This window comes from Pygocentrus nattereri, chromosome 26, assembly GCF_015220715.1.
Source record: "Pygocentrus nattereri isolate fPygNat1 chromosome 26, fPygNat1.pri, whole genome shotgun sequence".
NCBI classification, from domain to species: Eukaryota; Metazoa; Chordata; class Actinopteri; order Characiformes; family Serrasalmidae; genus Pygocentrus; species Pygocentrus nattereri.
In genome coordinates this window covers 12,357,118-12,379,533 of record NC_051236.1, presented here as the reverse complement: position 1 = coordinate 12,379,533, position 22,416 = coordinate 12,357,118, and the positions used below count along the sequence as shown (strand labels likewise).

Here is a 22,416-nt window from a genome sequence, read left to right as displayed (position 1 = left end):
TACCTGGTAAACCCCCACTGGAAGCCAGTCAGGGGGCATCCTGATCAGATGCCCGAACCACCTCAACTGGCTCTTCTCAATGTGGAGGAGTAGGAGCTCTACTCTGAACTCCTTCCAGATGATCGAGCTTCTCACTCTATCAGGCAGAGTGAAGCCCGCCACCCTGCAAAAAATGTCCACTGCTTGTATTTGCAATCTTATTCTTTTTGGTTTCTTTGGGTTGTTTGTTATTGTTTAGCTGAATTCATATTTATCGCTTGGCCTCTTTTTAAAAAATCATATTATTCAATGAATCATCAAAATTGTCTGTAAATTACTTTATTACTAAAATAACTGACATCGACAGCCCTATAGAGAACTTGTTTTAAAGTACCCTCAAGCCCAACATCATGAGCATCCAGATTTCAGTGACAGCTGGGATATAAAACCAGTGAAGAGCTCTAAGGCATAAAATAAAGAATAAGTTAAAAAAATGACAAACCTTTTCACAGCCAAATTATATTAATCAGCATCACATGTATGGTCTATAATCAGTCAGAAAAAAAAGCTTCAATTGGAGTACTTCATTTACATGTATCCCACTGTATTTTAATGAAGTATTTCTAGTTTATAAAAATACAATGAGAACACTTAAAATGAGAATAAATTGGTCATTATGTGCACTGTTAGAGAAATTAACAATCTCAGATGTTTTGGCTGAACAGTCAAATCACAGACTTTTACACAGTGTGTAATTCTGTGGAGTGCACTGTAATTTCTGTACATTTACAGAAAGAGCTGTTCATTAATAATAAGCAAATGTGTCTGTCATAATTGTACAGCTTTAACTCTATAGGCTTTGAAATATAATGAACCATGGACATTACTACTCTAGGCATCTAGCTACTATGTACTGCACAATTCTGCTCTCTCTAACTTTATAAAACATAGATTACAGTATACTCAAACTTTTTGGTTTCTTTCAACAAACACAGCTTTGCCCTCAAAAACATGAGTGATGGACTTTAAAGAAAGAACCTCTAATGGAATTACAAAGGGTATGATGTAACCCCTTGAAAGAGACTCAATGCGGAAAATGGCAAAGCTGTGACAGATGAAACGCGGTAATAACCATGATGTGACACAGCCTGGCGTAGGTGGAGCTACATCAGAGTTACCTGCAATTAATCGGACTGCTACAATGCCCAGAAAGCTGTCCATTGGCCTCCTGCTTTGGAAGAGACAAGGGCTTTAAACTAGCAGGGCTTTGATCTAAACTAATGGCCTTAAACAGCAAGCGCTGCTCCACTAATGATGACATCCGCACTTAAAGGCCGAGGCCATTTCAGCCTGGCAATCTGCGCCAAAGCGTCCACATCCTGGCTATTCCATACGCTGTCCATAATTACTGTTTTAGCTATTTGAAAGCACAGCTGGTGACATTCAGTAAACAATAATGCATAACATTATGCTTCAGAAATGCCTACAAAAATGCATATTATGTTGCTGATGTGCCCTTTAAAGCAGACTGATCACCTGCACAAAGCGAATTTGTTTTTCCTGGACTTACGCATTGGTTAAAAGCCTGGAACACGATTTAAATTTGTCTAGAACATCTGTCAGTGCTTAGGCTTTTTCTATTATGGACAAAGCTATCAGGCATCTTATTAAGCAAATATTATCATCCCAAATGCAAGCAGAAACAACATCAGCCAAGAGTATTAGGAAGAGTCATCTCTGAGAAACGCAACATAAACATCAACTTCTAAAGAGATCCCAAGGAGATCATTAAATTCTTTCCCATCTCCCTGTGGTGATGAACAAAGGAAAAAAAAGCCACATTTGTGACTAAAGACTCAGAAGAAATATAACAAATATGCCAAACTGAGAGTTTAGCAATGAGGGAGGGAAGGCAGGCCTGAAAGGGGAAAGAACGAACCAATCAAACTGTCAGTGGCATCAATCAAAAAACACTAATTAAGTGCAGCAGAACATATGTATGCTGGAGATGAGACTGATTTCCCAAGGGGAGAGAAAATAGACTGAGAAGAAGTGAATGATGCGCTCCTCAAAGAGTACCAAATTGAGGAGACAGCAATAGAGCTGAATACAGTCTCTCAAGAAATGAACTGAACTGATGTTTTTCTTCATGGGCTTAATTGAATCACGAGTCCCTGGGGAGCTGAGTTGTGTGTCCTTGTCAGGAAATTGAGGGACATAAAGGATATACTTGTATTGTTCATACAGGCCTGTTTCTATGTAGGAATGACCAGACTAAAGACATATGTAGAACTGAGCTCAGCAATGCTTTCCAAAGGTCTGTTTTTGAGCATAATGTATTTATAGGGCTTTTAAAAAGTCTTGGATAAGACATGACTTTCATAGTTGTTTCACAGCCTTTAACTTTTCAAAGTCCATACTCTATCAGTTACTGTATTAAGAGGTCAGCATAGAACTTCAATTATTTGTCTTTGTTTAACTCTTATTCAGTTAGCTTGGATCATTTCATCATTGTGTTCTCAAGTCAGTCATGAAATTAAGTGTCTGTTGCTTGAACTACATATTACTGTTTGAAGAACTGGGGCAGCACAAATGACATTAGAAGGCCTACACTATATGGTGAAATGTAGGTAAAGACTTGGCCATCATATGTATATGAGCTTTTTGGACATCCTATTCTAAAACCATGGCCATTAATAAGGAGCTGCCTCCTCTTTGCAGCTCCCTCCACTCTTCTGCACAGACTTTCCACAAGATTTTGGAGTGTGTCTGAGGAAATGTGTGCCCATTCTGTCAAAAGAGCATTTGTGAGGTCATGTCCTGATGTTGGTGCAATCCACTGGAGTTCCTCCATATCAAACTCATCCAGCCACGCTTTTATGGACCTCACTTTGTGCGCAGGTGGACAGGGTCTTCCTCACACTGTCGCCACAACGTTGGAAGCATATTATTGTTGACTTGTGGCACATGTGGCATTCTTTGACACTGCCATGTATGAAGTTTAAGAGTTCTTAAATTTGACCCATTGCCAGTGTTTGTCTATGGAGGTTGCATGGCTATGTGTTTGATTTTTTACACCTGTAAGCAGTGGGTGTGGCTGAAACACCTGAACTCAAGCATTCATGGAGTGTCCACATACTTTTGGACAGTTTAAAAACCCCGTTATCAGTAGGAAAAACTCTGCTGCCTGCTGTCTTGCCTTCAACTTTTTCCTAAGCAAGTGCTGTCATACACCATAGGGATCTCAGTAAGCATGGTGGGACCATTATTTTATTCAGCTTTACAAATTCATTATCACTCTTTAATAATACTGTTTGTTCCGAGCTTTATTAGCCACAGTGATGTCCCAGTAGAGTAAACACACAAATTACTTGAACAACACACTGAGGGTCCTGAAATTTGATAATTGGACCCAAGAAGTAGGAATAAACTTGTTAATTGCTGTCAGAGCCCTGAACTGGGCCTCTCGGTGAGTGCATGTGCTGTGTGTGCATTAATGTGCATGCAGGGCTGACCAACAAGGCCAATCTCTATCGTATCTATCGGTGCAATTTATTTAGCTGCTTACTGTAGGGCTGGGTGATGTATTGAACGTTTGTGACTTATTTCTTCACTGAGAATGTCTGTGACAATTTCTTTAAAGACACAACAAAGTTTCTGGTAAAAATGTAGACATAATCAGAGATGGTGAGGATAAAATTTACTGGTAGATTTACTAAAAGAGGAACTAATTACTGACAGGTGGGGATGGAACTTGTGGTAAGCATAACCTCTTAGCTACGTGCAGTGCATCAAAATGATGCCTGGACGTTTCTGCACCAGAAGCCACAGTGTACAGAAAAAATAGCAAAATAAAAACAGGCTTTAGCAATGCAGAAACTGCATATTTTCTATGTCTTTCAAAAAACTATCAACCTTGATGAGTGTTGTAAAATATACCCAAAGTATCAGAGAATTGTTTCAAACATTGCTTTTCCAAAACGATTAGGTTTACGTTTATTTTACCTCATCAAAATAAGAATAGCATGACATGGCAAGCCTCCATAAATGTGTCCAGCCATGTTAACACCAGAAATCAGACGAGCTTTTCACAGGTGATAAATAGTGCGGTAGTTTCTATCTGCATTGGTAAATTGAAAGAGATGGTTCATTATGATAAACATCTCCCAGTAATTTATGCTTTGAGAGGGAAACTCCTATAAATGCATATGCAGTTAGGCAAACCACTTTGATCTTATTATGGGCACTAAAAGGCGGCTGCATTTATCTAATAAACTGCGACAGCCACTTTTTAACACCAAAATAGCGTTTGCAATAACACAGCACATTAGTAAATCTGGGCTCTAAACAAACGTATTTCACTACATCAAGCAGCATCACTTGCTGTATGAAGAATATATGAGACTGGTATAAGTGAAATATGACTGTATGTCTTATTTGAGTTTATTTAGTGAAAAACAAACTTTTCTAACTAGAATCCCTTTACTGTATTTTAGTTCCTATACAGTATATACAATTTAAAAACAGTTTTATTTTTAACATAAACTCAATCCCTGTCAATCCCTGTTTTTGTAAATGCTCGGCTACATTGAAAATGAGGGTTGCCCTCAATGTACTTCTGAGTCAAAATAAAGGTTGATTGATTGATTGATAAGCCTGCCCAGGGATTGCAGGTTAAAATGAACCATATGGCTATATCTGTTGTATTTACATCATAAAATTATGCTCATTATGATGTTGATTAATGTGTATTGTCCTTGTTAAATAGTTATATATTTTAGATATGATTCTTCAAACCACAGCGCCCAGGCCTAGACTTCTGTATATTGACACTGAATCTCAAAATGTGTGTGGCTGTGTACCTCTTCACCCTCGCTTCCAATGAAGTCATCCTCCAGGCGTGCCTCCCTCCGTTCTGGTTCACCCCGCAGGCTATCACCTTTAATTTCAGAGTCCAAATCCACAAAAGGGTCACTGATAGGCTGACCCCTTTTGGCTGAATGAGGGCGTGAAGAAAAAGTAAAGAGCTCTTCTCCATCTTCTTCTTCGGCTTCACGTTCACTGAGCTGAGGCTCAGTGTCACTGATATCATTAATGCTGTTCTCCTGCACACACAGATGGGGTAGTAGAGCAGATGGAGACGGGCACTGCAGAGGTCTGGGAGTCGGAGTCTCTGAAATACAGGCCTGACCTGCAAAAGAGAGGTGTTAGTTTGTTGACAGACTTACACCAAGTCTATTGTTTTAAAAGAAACCAGTGAAATTTAAAGTAAATGTAAAGAGCATTAAAACTATAAAAAGGTTGTCATAGTAATTCATTTTCTGTAACAATGAAGGAAAACTTGCAGGTAAGGGTGGGCGATGTGTCAACTATACAACATCATTGTACTTGACTTTTTTTATAGTTAGAAGATTGTTTTTCTGAGATTTGCAACCAAGCGGGACTGCACAAGGAAAACAGTAGTGAAACATTTAAAAGGATATGAAAGTCTTTGAGTACATTTATTTTGTTTTTTTCCAAAACTATTTAAGCAGAAAAAGGATAAATCAAACAACTGCTTAAAAAAATAAGATACAAGCAGAATGAGCTGAAATCCAAAAAGGTGCTTTTTATGCAGTATTTGTTAATTGTTGTTGTGTGCAGGCTCTTTAATTAGTCTAAATCTGTCTCTTCTGTTTTTCTTCCATGCAAATGTTAAGTGATGTGGAAATAGTAGTGGGCAGTGTGGCAAACAGCGTGTAGCATTGCACAATTACAATTTCTAACAGTTGTGGCATATAAAAACATTTTAGATGCTTAAGTGGCTTATTATCTGAGGATGCCTCTTCTCTTTTAATCTGAACAATGTGCAGATACATCTATATCAGTACTGTATTCTGGCAAGTACTAAATGTTGAATCATGTTTCAATTTCTACAAAGTTGAATATGGTGTTTTATTTAGCAGCTTTTTGTTCAAAACCTGAATGTAACTGCTTAAGGTGGAACTGTAAATCTGAATGAGAAGCCAGCTTCATCTCCATCAAATTACCCAAGTTATTTGTTACACACGTGCATCCTATATCTTCATGCTTCTGACCTTCAGACACTTCTGGAATTTGGAAAATATAACATTCATGTTATCAGTACTAACTTGTCTATGACCTGCAGCGCAGATGAGGCAGGCAGACCGCAATGCTATCCGATGCAGCTGAAAGAGACAGGAGACTTCGGCCAGGTCTCATCAGTCTGATGTCCATGTTAGGCTAAGGCTAACCCCAAAAGACTGGTTATTCCTTTACTCCTTTGAAAACAAAGTGGACTACTTCAAACGGAATGGTCAAGACAGTGGGAGCTGTTTGTGGGACTCCTGTGTTCATCCTTATTTTAAGCATGACTGAAACATCCTTGACTCAACCACACAGAGGCAAGTTAAAAGAAGCCAACATTAGCATGGTTTGCACTGCTTGTCCATGGCATTCATTATCCGTGTTTATTTGTAGCATAGCGCTATAATAGTTATGACGAAGCTCATAGCTGAGGAAGAATCAGGTTTATCCACTACTATGTGGAAATACTATATACATTCATGACAGACTCAGAAATACTGTCATATTTTCCACCCCAATTTGCAGGTCTCCTAAAATATAGAAATATAGATGTTCAGTAGCTCTGAAAACATGCAAATAAATTTAAATGTGTGTTCTTGAAATGATTGAAAAATGGAATCAACTGAATAAAACTTACTTTGGATCAAAAGTGGGGTCAAATAGTTATAATGGCAAAATTATGTACATAAAAGCTGTTTCAACATTTGAATAGGAGAACTTCTACCCATATGGCAAAAAATTTTTTCAAATGTGTTTATTAAAAATATTTTGTAATGTAAGAAAATGTATTTGTTTTAAAAAGGCATTTATTTGTATTTATTATTGTACTTTTTTGGATTGTATATAGTTTCAACAAATGATTTACACACACACAGACACGTATCTTCTAGGCCACTTCTTCCTTCTGGGTCGCAGGGGAAGCTGGAGCCTATTCCAGCAGCCATTGGGCAGAAGGCAAAAGAGGTTACACATATGACTAAATATACATGAACTGAATTGTATTGACTTCTGTGTTTTGCATTGTACTTTGTATTTACCATGTACACATGCAGTAAAACACTCACACAAAATGTAATTCAAATAAAATATAAAAATATAAAATACCTTGATATAAAAGTATCAACGCACAACTGCATTTTTGCAGAGTGTCAGTACCTCCAACACTCATTTTTGCTTTGTTAAAGGTTCATTGGCTAGTAATTAAAAGTAAGATACTGGAATACAAATTCATTTTAAAAGGTATCTAAACAGGTATCTAAAGTGTATTAGACAAGTATTTTCACTACTTTCATACATTTTCAAATGTACTTTCTAAATACATTGCAGTACATTTATTTTTGTATGGTACATTGCAGTATTTCCTCATGCATTTTAAAATATATTTGATTAATATGGCAATATATTCTGAAATACATTTTAGTGACAGTAATGTATTTTAGCATGGATTGTGATGTATTTTAAATGTATTTAAAATATATAACTATATATTTTTCCAAATGGATCTCTTAAATAAAACAGCACCAACAGACAAACATCTGAAATGTTTCTTGTGGATTTTTGTTGAAACACAGGGCCAAAGTCTAAAATTTGACCTAAGGCAACAGATCGCAGTGCTCAGCCTGGGAACATTAACTGCTTGTTTCTCCTTCAGGAAACTCCCATTGACTTAATGGTACAAAGCAGATCAGTAATAGAGATCTAATTACCACACAATGTTTCATCGTTCATTTTTCATACCGAAGCTCATATTCCTTCCTTGCATTCATTTTAATGAGCATATGCAAATAAGTGCATAATCATGATACTGCAGACTGCGATCACTGCGTCAATGCTTGCCAAAAGCTGCAGATGAACGTATGCAGGCCTTTTTTTGGTAATTGCAACATTATGCTTTAATGAATCCTTAAAATATGCCTAAATGGAAGTGAAGCACTGAAACAATTCTAATTTAGCATATTTTTTTCTCCAATTCTCAGAGAAAGCGGGAGAAAGAGAAGAAAAAACAGCATTAGCTATTAGTGTGTAAGTGTGTGTGCAATGGAGGGGGGGTGCTCTGTGGCTTTTCCCGCTGGCACACAAACAACATCATTAGTAGATGGGGAGCAATGCCGCAGCAAGATCATAATTCAAATCCAGCTATATGGCAGCCTGTGGGGTCTGTGTGCCCTCATATTAAAGAGAAAAGACACCCAGAGAGCGGGGAGCCAAAGACACCACCGAGACCAAGGTGATGAATACAGCTGGTTCTCAGAAAGTGTGTGAGGGTGCAGTGGGTTGATCTATTTCAAACAACGTGCCACGCTTTAGTATATCTATGGGAGTATATGTGAACTGAGTGTTAACATTTCACCTTGAATGAAGTGGTAAGGACACACAGGAACCTGTTGAAACCTTTCAACTTAAGAAGTCCTCCTGCAGTACTAAACTTATGTGATCCAAGGCACATATCCAAAAGTATATATATATAATACATATATATATATATATATATATATATATATATATATATATATATATATATATATGTGTCGTTGTCCCTCCCTGGTGTCATGTGACTCGTTAGGTTCCAGCTGTGAATTGAGAGCAGGGCTGTTAATTTTGGTATTCTGAGTACAATTCGCTCATACTGGCCACTGGATGTTCAACATGGCACCTCATGGCAAAGAACTCTCTGAGGATTTGAGAAATAGAATTGTTACTTTCCACAAAGATGGCCTAGGCTATAAGAAGTTTGCTAACACCCTGAAACCACAAAAACCCTGAGCTATAGCACACAGGTTGACTTAAAAAAATAGACGCATGAGTGCTGTCAGCATTGCTGCAGAGGTTGAAGAAGTGGGCTGGTCAGCCTGTCAGTGCTCAGACCATATGCTGCACAATGTATCAACTCGGTCTGCATGGCAGCCGTCCCAGAAGGAAGCCTTGTCTGAGGCTGACGCACAAGAAAGCCCCAAACAGTTAGCTGAAGATAAGCAATCCAAAAACATGGATTACTGGAACCATGTCTTATGCTCTAACAAGACCAAGATAAACTTGTTTGGCTCAGCATGTGTGGTGGCGCACTGGTGAGGAGTATGAATATAACTGTCTTTTGCCTACAGTCAAGCATGGTGGTGGTAGCATCATGGTCTGGAGCTTCATGAGTGCTGCTGGCACTGGACAGCTGTGGTTGGTTGAGGGAAACATGAATTCCAACATGTACTGTGACATTCTGAAGCAGAGCATGATCTCCTCCCTTTCAGAAACTGTACCGCATGGCAGATTTCCAACTCGATAACGACCCCAAACACACCTCCAAGATGACAACTGCCTTGCTGAAGGTAAAGGTGATGGACTGGCCAAGTATGTCTCCAGACGTAAAGCCAAAGGAGCACCTGTGGAGCATCCTCAAGCGGAAGGAGGAGGAGCACAATGTGTCTAACATCCACCAGCTCCATGATGTCATCATGGAGGAGAGGAAGAGGATTCCAGTAGCCACCTGTGCAGCTCTGGTGAATTTTCATGCCCAAGAGGGTTAAAGCAGTGCTAGATAATGATAGTGATCACACAAAATATTGACACTTTGAGTACAATTTGGACATGTTCAAGTGAGGTGTACTCACTTGTGTTGCCAGCTATTTAGACAGTAATGGCTGTGTGTTGAGTTATTTTCAGAGGACAGTAAATCTGTACTGCTATACAAGCTGTACACTGACTACTCTAAGTTATATCCAAGTTTCATTTCTATAGTGTTGTCCCATGAAAATATATAATAAAATATTTGCAGAAATGTGAGGGGTGTACTCACTTTTGTGAGATACTGTATATATGTATATGTTCCCCATACAAATGTGCATTGATTTTTAAAGGTCTTTCTTTTAAAGGTCACATTTGACTGTTCATAATATAATGTACTTTTCTGTCCTTTATAATGATGCTCATTTCGCTAGCATATCTATAGGAAATCAACATAAAATGTTAGCACCAATCTAACTGGATTACTCCATTTGAACTGGTAGGATATGGTAACATATCACATTCTTTACTTTGTTTCGCAGTTTGTTTGCTTTGTTTCACAGTGAAATTTTCAGAAAATATTTCAACTCAAAGGCTTTCTCTCAATGTTATTAGCTGAAACACATGATAATGCATTTTTTTACCAATCTACACATGCCTTTCTCAGATACCTACAATAAGCTATGTGGATAGTAAGTTTCAATATCTATGTATTCAAACAGCTACATTTTGTCCCATGAAGTAACAGATCAGATTGGTTTATATTAGTGATAAACTCTAACACGGATACTTACACACATACTTACACATTTATGGCCACAGCCTAAACTGTGTTTTTTTTTTTTTTACAGGAAAATTCTGTACACGTCAGCATTTTCACTATGTCTGTATATTGGAGAACATGCCTACATTTTGCCCATAAGTAAAATGTACTTTAGGAGTACCAATATGGAGCTATCGTCTCTGATTTACATCTACAAGGTGGACTGTCAAGGTAGGAATGTCTAATGGAGAGGACAGTGAGTGGACACAGTCTTTCAAAATTCCAGCAGCACTGTGCTGTCTGATCCGCTCTTACCAGCACAACACACACTTACACACCACCACCATGTCAGTGTTGCTGCAGTGCTGAGAATGATCCACCACCCAAATAGTACCTGCTCTGAGGGTATGCAAAGTATGCAGAGAAACAGTTACAGTCTGTAACTGTAGAACTACAAAGTGCTCCTATATAGTAAGTGGGGCTGATAAAATGGACAACAAGCGTAGAAACAAAGAGTGGTGGTCATAATGTTACACCTGATCGGTGTAACTTGTATAACTGAACGTGTTATTTAACCAGGTGTATTCAAACTTTGTATGTGACTGTGTACATACATATTAATAGACCTTATTTAATTTGCAGTGGTTAATGATTATTCATAGAACCTAAATTAGACAGTGACGTTAGATAATAGATCATCTGATAAAAGTGAGTTTAATACACCCTGATTATAATCTGTCTCTTCACGGATGACTAGCCCATACAACCAATGCTTGATTGAAAAGAGCTCCAATGACTAAAAGAAAGACCGCTTAAATGTTTTCCCTAAAACTTTTGCTCTCTCATTACCTCAAAGAGCCATGTTTTTTTTTTTTAATTCAAGTGTTCGGTGGTTTAACACAATAAATGAAAGACCCCCAATAGACGTCTTCCCTTTGTTGGCTGAGCCATCCCTGAGAGATTGAATGTCAAAGTGTAGTAAGTTAACAATCCTCTCCAGCAGAGAGGGACTAGCTCGAGCTCCCCTCAGCCGGTAAGAGAAAGTTCATTAGCGATAATAGGACATTAAGTATACTGTGTGGGTCAGAGAGAAGTCTCAGGGGTTCAGGCCAGCATGCACTGTTGGCAATTAGAAAAGGTGATTACAATGTAAGTCTTTTCAAAAACGTGCTGTGAATCTAAATCTGCAAATCCCTTTTGAGGAGCTGGAGTTAATGCTACACTTGAGAAGCACTTTGCAAGCGTGTGTGGTTTAATTAGCTGGCCACTACTGAAAAGGTGAGGATGGGCAACGCCTAGATAGATCATTTTGAAAATTCTCATTATGACATGGGCCTTGATATTGCATGTGTGAAGCATTATGTCTTTACACAATGTGCTTTTATGAACAGCAACATCATAATGGCGCACCATGACCTTCATTTGTCTTTCACTGTGTAAGTGTCTGTCAATTATAGTTCCAGGCTCACAATGGCTGTTCTGAGCACAATGTCACGATCCTGCACCTTTTTTCCACAGACGGCATTGTTATCACTTTAATAGAGATATCTGTCAGGATACACACACCAGTAGCAGAACCAAAATTACTTGTCTAATGAGGTCTTTTTGTTTATCGACCACATCGTTTATTTTTGAGGTTGTGATGAAAGAAGGCCAAATACTTAAAATAATTATTTGTACTTTTGTACTTCTAAAATCAATATTTTCTTCTTGAAAAACAGTAATAACAAGAACCCTTGCAGAATTAGCAGCCAATACAGCAGAATTATGACCAAGACTCAATGAATGTATCAGTCCATGCTAATGATCACATATACTTACGGTTGGACGAACACATAGGCTAACTACACAATAGACCTATGTCACAATGCTAGTACATTAGATATGATGGCATATGATGACCTTTAATATTTGGGCAAAAAAATGCTTGCTTTTCTTTTTAACCTATTCTTCTCCTTTCTTATCAACATGAATAGCATGAATATGCAAAGAACCTGGGGATTTCATCATTTATGGTGCATAATATCATTAAAAGATTCAGAGAATCTCGAGAAATATCTGTATGCAAGAGACAAGGCACCCGAAACCCATTACTGGCTAGCCTTGATCTTCGGGCCCTCAGGTGGCAGGGCATGAAAGAAGGAAATCACTGCATGGGCTCAGAAACACTTCCAAAGCCACTGTCTGTCAACACAGTTTGTTGCTGCATCCAAAAATGCAAGTTAAAACTCTGTGCAAGAGAAGAAACTATATATAAGCAGGATGCAGAAACACTGCTTCCTTCTCTGGGCCCAAGCTCATTTACAATGGACTTTCTTTTTGGAAATCATACGGTGTGCCCTTCAGAATAAAGAGGAGAGGGGCTATCCAGTTTATTATCAGTGCACAGTTCAAAAGCCAGTATTCATGATGGTATAGGGGTGCATTAGTGCACATGGTAAGGGTGACCAGCACATCAGTGAAAGCACTATTAATGCTGAATGATATATACAGGTTTTGGAGCAACATAAGCTGCTATCCAAATGACTTCTTTTTCAGGGAAGGTCTTATGTATTTCAGCAAGACAACATATTACAATAGCATGGTGCCATAGGAAAGGAGTCCATGACCTAAGCTGGCCTGCCAGCAGTCCAGACTTGTCAAGCATTGAAAGCATTTGGTGCAATATGAAATTAAAAAATACAATAAAGGAGACCCCAAACTGTTGAGCAGCTGATTTCTATATCAGAAAATTCTATATCAGGCAAGAATGGGAAAACATTTCACTTTCAAAACTATATGAACTGATGTCTTCAGTTCCCAAACACTAACAGAGTGTCTACGTGTAAAAGAAGAGGTGATGCAACACAGTGGTAAACATGTCCCTGTCCCAACTTTTTAAAACATATTGCTGGTTTCAAACTCAAGACAGGCATCACCTGGTATGTATTGTTCTGAAGGTGGATCTTGCTGTACAATGCTGGAACAATCAGGCTGTATGAGATGCTGGGAAGCCCTTTGTGAGGACTCTTCTCCCTCATGGCTTGGATAAGGTATGTCTCCATTATTCCCTTAGAACATCAGAGGAGACACAATCTTTCTTTCATATTTACCTTCAATTTTTAGATTTTATTGACATTTAAAAGAGAAGAAAAAGCTATAATAAACAAAAACATCAATTATGTTGGGTGAGGAGTTCAGTAAGTGAACACAAGTACAAACTGACTGAATAACAGCATGAATAAAAAAGTGATTTACACAACATTCTCTTAGCACTCTCAGCTGAAGAGGGTGCTTTGAGAATGGAATAATAGAACTATGATTATCTTTTATTAATATAAAGTGAAAATTGGATCTTTACGTGTCACTGAACTCTTTCTTCCACCACTGTGAATCTGTTGTGGTCTCCTAGACCTCATCCTCTCTGAAGATGCTCTTTCAGTTGGTGGTCGTGGCTGCAAATTCCCACTTCTGCCTGTGAATGTGAATGCATATGAATAAATAAAGACTTTATTAACTTTAGATTATTAGATTATTTAGATTTATTTTCTGCCACACATTTACAGTGACATCCAACAGCAGTGTTAAAGTTTCTCTGTAGAACTAAATTTAACTTTTAGGAGTTTATGGATAAAATGTTGTCAGCTCTGTCCTGGGCTCTTTGACATTTAGTATGTAAAAAAAATGTCCAACTTTTGCCTCCCACTTTTTTCAGGAGACTTGCTTCCACTTTATTCAAAGAAATCCTGATGTATGTTTTCACATCTAAAGTTCAGTCATAGGAGTCGGTTGCATTTTTTGCTTCTCGCGATCCAAGTAATTCCAAACACACTGCTGAGGTTCTGGACTCTGGGATGTATGGTCCATTGTTCTGAGAACACCAGCAACATCTTTGTTTGATTCGCAAATGTTCTTCTTTTTTCTCCATTTGTAGTAACAGCTTCTTAAAAGCTGCACATCCTTTCAGACCCATAGTGTTGAGTTGTTTTTTCACAGTGGAAGGATGGACAGAAACACTGCTTTTTTCCTCTCTCTCAAAGATGAAAGCTTTAAGTACTTTTTATTTGAGGGAGACCATTTTGCTGTCTTCCAGGTCTTGCAAGGTTGTTAGGAGTCCCATTTTCTCTGTATCTTTTAATCATTTTCTAAACTCCAGGTAAAACATGGAGTTCAAAAAGTATGTGAAAAAACAAAAGTTTCTCAAACTGGAATACAAAAAATGATTAAAAATGCAGGGACATATTTTTTAAATCCTTTTTTAAACTCTATTTTCAGAAACTCTATTTTCCTTTGACTTCCTCCCCTTTCTTAGAAGAATGGTTTCTGATGTTTGTACAGTAATGTTAATAAAGTATAAATAATAAATAATAATATTTATTATTATTACTTTTCTTAAACAAACAAACTATGTCATCACACTCTATATTAGGCCTCGGAAGTACAGTACATGTGGCTTTACTGTCAAATTTAGGGAAGTTCCAGTTCCAGCTCAGTTCTACAATGAAAACTATAAGCTCATGAGCTTAATTCCCAGCTGTGGGCTTTAATGGATCTGGAACGTCTACCAGACGGATTAAGAGATATCAATACCCCAGTGTATATAAGTGTATATTTGTTATATGCAATGTGTTTGCATTTACCTGACAGTGCACTGATGCTTGGGTCAGTCCTAGCTTTGGGTTCTGCTATATTTACTGAAGAACTGCTCTTTCTTGCTGTGAGTGGAGGCCGACCTGCAACCTTTGATCCAAAAGCAATATGGGAGCTGTCCTGGGTTTTAGGACCCCGAGCAGTGGCTGCTCTGCCAGTGCCTGTCTGCTCTAGCAGTAAGACAGACACAGACACAAAACAACTATTATGCATGCATCATAAATGTCAAATACATTTTTATATAAAAGGTCTGAGGCGATGTTACGGCAGTGCATTAAATCTGGTATTTTCTCATATCCAGTACAGATCTGATCTTTTCCTTGAAGTCTGAACTGTGAAAAGTTCACAGCAAACAAGATGTTTGCAGTTCAGATTTGAATCACCTTAAAATATTATGAAGTACTTTATAAAGAAATCATTATTTTATCACAGAAAGCGCAGAGGATATATGCTTGAGTGAATGTGTCCTTTGGCAAGCTGTTTGAGTTTGCTCAAGAGCACAAAGGCAGCGGGATGCAGGCCTCCCAGTACAATGCCAAATATTAGTGTTATTTACTGAGAAACAAACCCACAACCTTCCAGCTACTGATCAGTGGCACTGACTAATCCATTGTCTTGACATATATGTTATATAACAAGCTTGACATTGTAACAATAGAAGAAACCTTTTTGGTGCTATATAGAATCCTTTTCAAAAAGGTTCTATATAGAACCATCTACAACACATTCTCCATTGAAGAACCCTTTCACGATGCAAAGAACCATTTAATTATGCAAAGGGTTCTGAGTGTTTATGGGTCTATACAGAACCATTTTCTTTTAAAGAACCACTTTCTTTAAAAGCCTTTTATTAGTATTTAGTCAAATGATGTCAGCTGTAACAACTTACACTGTTGACAATATACTATATGTAAAATTGACAATAACATACTATCATAGAAGTAGGATTCAAACAAAAAATAATAATATACAATGAGAAAAGCAAGGCTAGAATAAGTTGACTAAAGATTCAGGATTTCGTGGAGGAAACATCAATGACCTTTGACTTACGACACAACACTCATAGTGGAAAATCAGGAAGACCTGAAGGCCCTCATAAGGAAAGTAAAAAGAGGGGAGCTCAGTATGAGGAAAACAAAGGTTATGACAACGAGAAAGACCCCTAAGTTTATCACTGATGCTGAACACGCAGAAGCGGTGGACAGCTTTTGCCTACTTGGATCAATTATGAACAGCAAAAGATCCAGCAGTCAAGAAACACAATACAGATCGGCAGAACAAGGATGAAATAAACATCTGTAATGATGTTTCCAGGCAAGGGTCTTTTCTGTGGTTCTATATAGATGCGACAGCTGGACGACTAAAAGCAGGACATGAAAAATACTGATGCCTTTAAACTTTGGTGTGGTGGAGACTTTTAAGAGTACCTTGAACAGCAAAGCAAACAAACAAATGGATCTTTAACCAAACCAAATTTTACCTCTTACTTGAAGCCCAAACTGAAAAGCTCCTATTTGGGACAAATTATGAGACAAATCAGTTCACTGGTAACGAAAATTATGCTTGGAACAGATGAAGATAAAAGAAGAAGAGGATGGCCAGCCACAAGATGGATGGAGCCAATCAGAGGAATCGTGAACAAGCCATAAAGAAGCCTGAAGAGCTAAACAGAACACAGGATATTCTGGGGCAACAATATATACACGGTTGCCAAGAGCTGGAATTAACTTGATGGTAGAGTTGAAAGATTACCCGTTTTTATACAGAGATCACAATTTGAAAGAGTGAAATTTTTCAAATTGCAATTTAAATGCAGCCTATATTATTAACAACATTGTTAAGACAATGACATCGCCACAACTAACTGGTCAGCCACACTTCATTCAGCGTTCAAACCTCAATCCAGACAAAGTGGATTTGCGGTTCTTTTTGACCAAAATAACAGGCCTGTCTTAAGACAATGACAGGATAATAATTATTGTGATAGTGGACTTGACCATTTGCTGGATTTGAAGCAGCACAATATTTTCACTTGGTTCAGACAACAATATTCCCTAAATAAGGCAAAGGAATAAGGTCAAGGCAACTTGGCAGCTGAACACAAAATACTGCCAAGTGTCATTGCAGTTTAGCAGCCAGACCAATTTCCAAGGCTACAAGCTGTGAGAACCACATGAATACAGCACAAAATGTTGTGATACACAGTTGCTAAGAAACTGCTATCCTTTTCCCAAACTTCAGTAGTCCAAAGACACTTTGCGTGATTGAAAATAATGAACAACTGAAGTACATCTAGCCATTATCTACCATATGAACAGTACTGGCATGGCTTAACGCCTGTTTTTAAAATCAGTAGCCCCTTAAAGCAAAAAGTAACAAGCCAATCTGAGAACAATTTTCTAGAGCCAATAATTTCAGTGAGACAAGATGAAAGTGCTAATGCAATACTAGGGCAACAGATGCCTGTGTAAAGAGACATGTAAAGCACAGACTCTCTCTGGTCCAATGGAGAGGACAGGTACATGACTAAAGAGACAGGATTAGAGCTCCCCCAGTGAGAAGAGGTGTGTCATCAACAAGTCGACAGACTGAAAACAGCAGGATGGTTCACCGAGAGGATCCAACCTTTCCCTAGACTGTTTAAGGGTAAACAACTACAGAACCTTATTAATGTGGTGACAGACCTGATTTGGTCCCAGGTGCTGAAATTCATTTTTACACAGGCAGATTCATTACAAATGGAGATCTGCCTGTTTAAAAATGAACTCCTTTTTGAAAATGAATGAATCACAATCAGTGCTTTCTTTATACACTAGCAGATTTTTATTTTTTTTTTGATAAGAAAAATATTTTTAATAAATAAGCAAATGCTTTTGCTTTCACAGCTGGCACTTACCAGATTCTGAGTTGATGGGTGCATTCCTCACTTCAACCTGTCCTAGTCTCTCCATATTCACTAGCAGTGTTACATGCTGAACATCTGGGGGAAACTGGCAGCTCTTGGGAATCTCATCCTTCGGCCCATTTCTTATGCCATAAAGATCTGGAGGGAAAGTCACATGCAGACAGTTTTAGATATTCATTGACATACAGATTTGACAACTATCTTGACTGAAGTGTCATAACAGCTGCGAAAAAGATGGTGATAACTGCAGAACAAATTTAGACATACTCAGAACACCATTTCTTAAAGAGCAGATAACATTCCAGAAATGTGAGTCTTTAAATATGCAAATAAGCTGTAACTGTCAACTAGGGCCACCGCATGCAGTTAGTACTGAATGTTTTGTGAGTTTTACTAGCCTCTGTCCACATGATCTGCAGGTTCAGCCCTCATGGAGAAGATGCGCTTGACCTTACAGCAGGCTGATATTACGATGCCTTCCAGAGACAGGAATGTCGCCCCTCGGAACAGCTCAGCGGTGAAGGAGCCCATGTCAATACAGAGGTTACACCACTGCGTACAGTCAAAATGTTACAGTATATTTTTAACAAGCTTCAGCTTTAGACAAGCCAGTCTCATTATAATCTAGCACATTTTCGGTAATGTTGGTAGGTACTGGGACTTCTAAAACTCAGTTCATCAGTTATATTGGTGTATATTATGATCCTGCAGATTTGTTGGTATTAGCTAAAATCTTAAGTTAAGCAACAATATGTGAGGATTAATTCTAGACAGACTATATGTTCAAAGATTTGTAGACATCTGGTCATCTAACATTTCTTCCAGATTTTAGGGTATTAATAGGGAGATTGTCCCCCTTTTACCGCAGTAACAGCCTCTGCTTTTCTGGAAAGGCTACACTACATTATGGAAATGATGGATATTGTGTTCTCCAAGCCAAAAAGAGAGAGGACCAACCAGATTGTCACCGGTATAAAGTTTGGAAACTAGAGTCTGTCATGGTTTGGGGGGGGGGGGGGGTTATTCATGCCGATGGTATGGGTAACTTGCACATCTGTGAAGGCATCATTAGTGCTGAAAGATGTACACACATTGTGGAGCAACATATGCTGCACTCTACATGACATCTTTTTCATGGACGTCCGTGCTTATTTCAACATCATATGGTAAGCAACATTCTGCATGTGTTACAACAGCATGGCTGCATAATCAGAGAGTGCAGGTGCTAGAATGGCCTGCCTAGACCCGTCTCCCACTAAAACATGTGGCACATTATGATGCATCTTAAGACTTGAGAAGAATATCAAAAAATGATCTTTTCAAAACTGGATCAATTGGTATCTTCGTCCCCCGAATGATTATTAAATGCTGTTAAAAGGAAAGGTAAAACAGAGGTAAATATGCTCCTTTCCAATCTTTTTCAGAAGGTGTTGCAGGCATCACATTTGGCATGAGTGTATATTTACTGAAAAAAAAAAGAAATATCATGTTTTTGCGCTGTTTTAAATTTCATACAAGCCCAATAGAATTTACTAACTACTGCTTTGTTTTTATTAGCAATTCACAAACTTTCCCAACTTTTGGGAATCAAAACCACAACATTAGCATTACAATAACACATTCTTACACAAGAAAACATTCCTATAAAGATGAAAAAGTTTTTCTTATAAATTAACAGAAGCAACAAGATTACAAAGCATCAAATATCTCTACAATGTTTTCATTATGTATGATTTTGTGAGTTTCTGCTCTTATTGAATTAAGAAATTTGACAACCTCATTAGACAAATTTGACAGTCCCAATAGTCAATCCACAGGTGACAAATGACAATCATATTAGTCAGTAAAACACTGTGCAACTAAAAGGATTTTTAGTCTGTTTAATTTCAGACCAAAACAAATTATATCAGCTGATACTACTGGTTATCAAAATTTTAAGTTTCCTAAAATTAGTATTGGTAACTGTCGATCAGCCTCTGCTAGACATGCAGCAAATACTCACAATGTTGCGTCTGAGGCCGGTAAGAGGTATTCGGGCATGCAGAGGGGTAGCTGAGAATTCCTTATGTACAGTGGACAGGTAGAGCCTCCTCTTCAGGTGCCCTTGATCTGTTACGCTAACAGAAGCACAGGAATGTTAACCACAGCAACTGATTTGGGAAGCAAATGGGAAGCAAGTTAAATCCGTTTCCTCTCTCAGTGTGCATGTGTATGTGTGTGTGTGTGTGTGTGTGTGTGTGTGTGTGTGTGTGTGTGTGTGTGTGTGTGTGTGTGAAGGCACATCTGTGAGTGCGTGAAAAGATTCAGTCTACATGCTAATTCACCGTTTGCATCTTTTTGCGAATCTAATTTATCTTATAGCCCATGAGAGAGGCTTGAGGGAAAAGGACTAAAATCATCTCAAAATCACGAGAACACATTAACCACTTTAGAAGACTCTAATGGCAGTTACGTTAAATGAAATTACAGTTATGTAAATGCTGATGTGTCATTTATGGTGAAGACATTGGCTAATGAAAAGGGTGTGCACTACACTGTGCTTTTACAGTGACACGTACACAAGCTCAGTGGAGAAGTCTTTACCAGGAGGAACATTCACCTGTAGGACCAGGAACCTCTGAATCAGGACAACTAGAGAAATGAGATACACAATCTCAAACTAGGTCATGCAGAGGAAACAAACAGATATATTATTATGAGCAAATGGGCTCTCAACAATAAGATATACGATAATAATAACTGCAAATGTGGTTTACTCCTTCTCTTCATACCCTTCAGCACTATCTCCGCCAACACAGAAGATCAGTCTGAAGATAAGACTGCTCATTAAAAGTTCTTGTTAGCACAGGGTTGCTTTAATCTGAGGCCAACATGTTAGCCTGATTTTGTGGATCAAAGAAAGAAAATGAAGTTTTTCTAATCACTGCACTTACGGGGCGTTTTGCCATCCTTAGGTAACTGCATCCTATGGGTTTGACTACTGCCTTCGAGGCTGTATACAAAACCTTTCACTTCTTTGTCAAATACCTGTTTTTTAAATTAGAAAACAAGACACAACACATCCAACATTGTTTCATTACAGAGTTTGATGACTTTTTGATATGACAATGAACAAAAGTAATAGAATGTAGCCTCATATTGGCCTAAAAGACTTGATTAACAAAGGTCTGAGTTGTTATCTGCTTAACAAAGTCATACAGAATGGTTTGATGTGAAATGCACAGTTGTAGAGCTTGCAGGGTCAGAATGGTTCCAGTGGAAATAGCAACCACCATCACCACCACATCAGCCTTTAAGTGCAACCCCAAACATGAAATCATAACAAATACACTACCTGATGTCTGATGTCTAAGAAGTTTTTTACTTTACTTTTTGAAATATAGGGTGGAGTGGAGATTCAAGGGTTGTTCCCCTGTTCCCAATATTTTACCATTTATCAGCATTACATGTAAGGAGACATACATTACATCCATGAAGGTTCACTGGTGGTTTTTGATAGTAAATAAAATGGCTATATTCCTAACACCACCACTATAAAGAAATCCAAGTTTCTCTAGAATGTGCGTTTAACATCAAGCCACTTTGCTCAGATCTCAGCCACTGAATTATACAGAAATGTTGAAAATTCGGTGGAATTGCCCTTTAATGCGTACTTTACTTATTGACGCCTGGCCACCACTAAGTTTCCATTTCGCTACAGGATCTTTTCCTTGTGCGCTGAAAATCTCGACGATGGCACCACCCTTAAACATAGCAAAAGCACAGATATACATGCTCCACTCAGTACACGGTAAACAGTAAACGTCCTCTAAATACTGTAAGGAACGGCTTATATACCCTCATACGTTTACCTGATATTCGTTCTTGAACATGGCTCCAGCGGTTCCAGGCTGAACTAGTTCGAAAAGTAAGACATTTTCAATAACGTCAACTTGGCAATGACAGACGTAATATTAGTAAGCTAAGCCAGGTAAGTGATATTATTCATTTCATACACTTCACCTTGTAGCCGTAACGTTGACAATTCATTTATTCAGGCTCATGTTAACAAGAATGGTTCACTCGAATGACTGGTGAAGTAGCTAGTTAGCTAAGCTAGGTTAGCTAGTTAACTAGAGCTCCAATAGTGGGTGCTAACATTGCTAACATGAAGCTGACTTCAACTTCGTCGGAAAAGGGCGTAAGAAACACAAACGGGTCTACCCACCACAACAAGAGACTGTTTGAACGGTGCACTGGGAGACTCCTCTGTTTAACAAGGTGGTCACCTCAACTTAAAGACTGTATTAAAAATGAACTTAATGTTAGCCAGCAAGAAGTGCGCATTGACAGGAAAGCTCCCAACGCGTCCGTAGCAACGGGGTCGTATCCATAGCAACCGGGCGCTACCAGGGAGATTCGTTACACGCAGGAGAGCTGAAGATGAACGTAAAGGTAGATTAAAACCATAGATTTAACCTTATGAAGATTCGTGTTTAACACAGGCTGCATTTGACTTGAACGTGTCAGATGTTGTTAAATCCAAAGTTGAGGAGTGATTGCTTGGGTTCACTCTGTC

The 22,416-nt window shown here is 38.4% G+C and overlaps 1 protein-coding gene across 3 annotated transcripts in view; it reads right to left on the bottom strand.

Moving 5' to 3' along the window:
• The window catches only part of cfap20dc (CFAP20 domain containing), a 34,934-nt gene extending 12,731 nt beyond the window's left edge, over window positions 1-22,203 (bottom strand). Inside the window, exons 1-12 of one of the 3 annotated variants that reach the window (XM_017697761.2) lie at window positions 22,066-22,203; window positions 21,710-21,753; window positions 21,512-21,601; window positions 20,792-20,885; window positions 20,417-20,489; window positions 19,861-19,975; window positions 18,257-18,410; window positions 17,850-17,996; window positions 14,944-15,123; window positions 13,665-13,778; window positions 13,243-13,374; window positions 4,842-5,170 (exon numbers count right to left, since the gene is read on the bottom strand). In XM_017697761.2, the coding sequence (XP_017553250.1) occupies window positions 4,842-5,170; window positions 13,243-13,374; window positions 13,665-13,778; window positions 14,944-15,123; window positions 17,850-17,996; window positions 18,257-18,410; window positions 19,861-19,975; window positions 20,417-20,489; window positions 20,792-20,885; window positions 21,512-21,601; window positions 21,710-21,730 (1,449 nt within the window). In that variant the 5' untranslated portion in view covers window positions 21,731-21,753; window positions 22,066-22,203. Of the gene's footprint in view, window positions 1-4,841; window positions 5,171-13,242; window positions 13,375-13,664; window positions 13,779-14,943; window positions 15,124-17,849; window positions 17,997-18,256; window positions 18,411-19,860; window positions 19,976-20,416; window positions 20,490-20,791; window positions 20,886-21,511; window positions 21,602-21,709; window positions 21,754-21,860; window positions 21,931-22,065 lie in introns of those variants that run through there. The other 2 variants (XM_037534793.1, XM_017697762.2) reach the window with 2 other exon arrangements.
• Window positions 22,204-22,416: the final 213 nt, after the last annotated feature.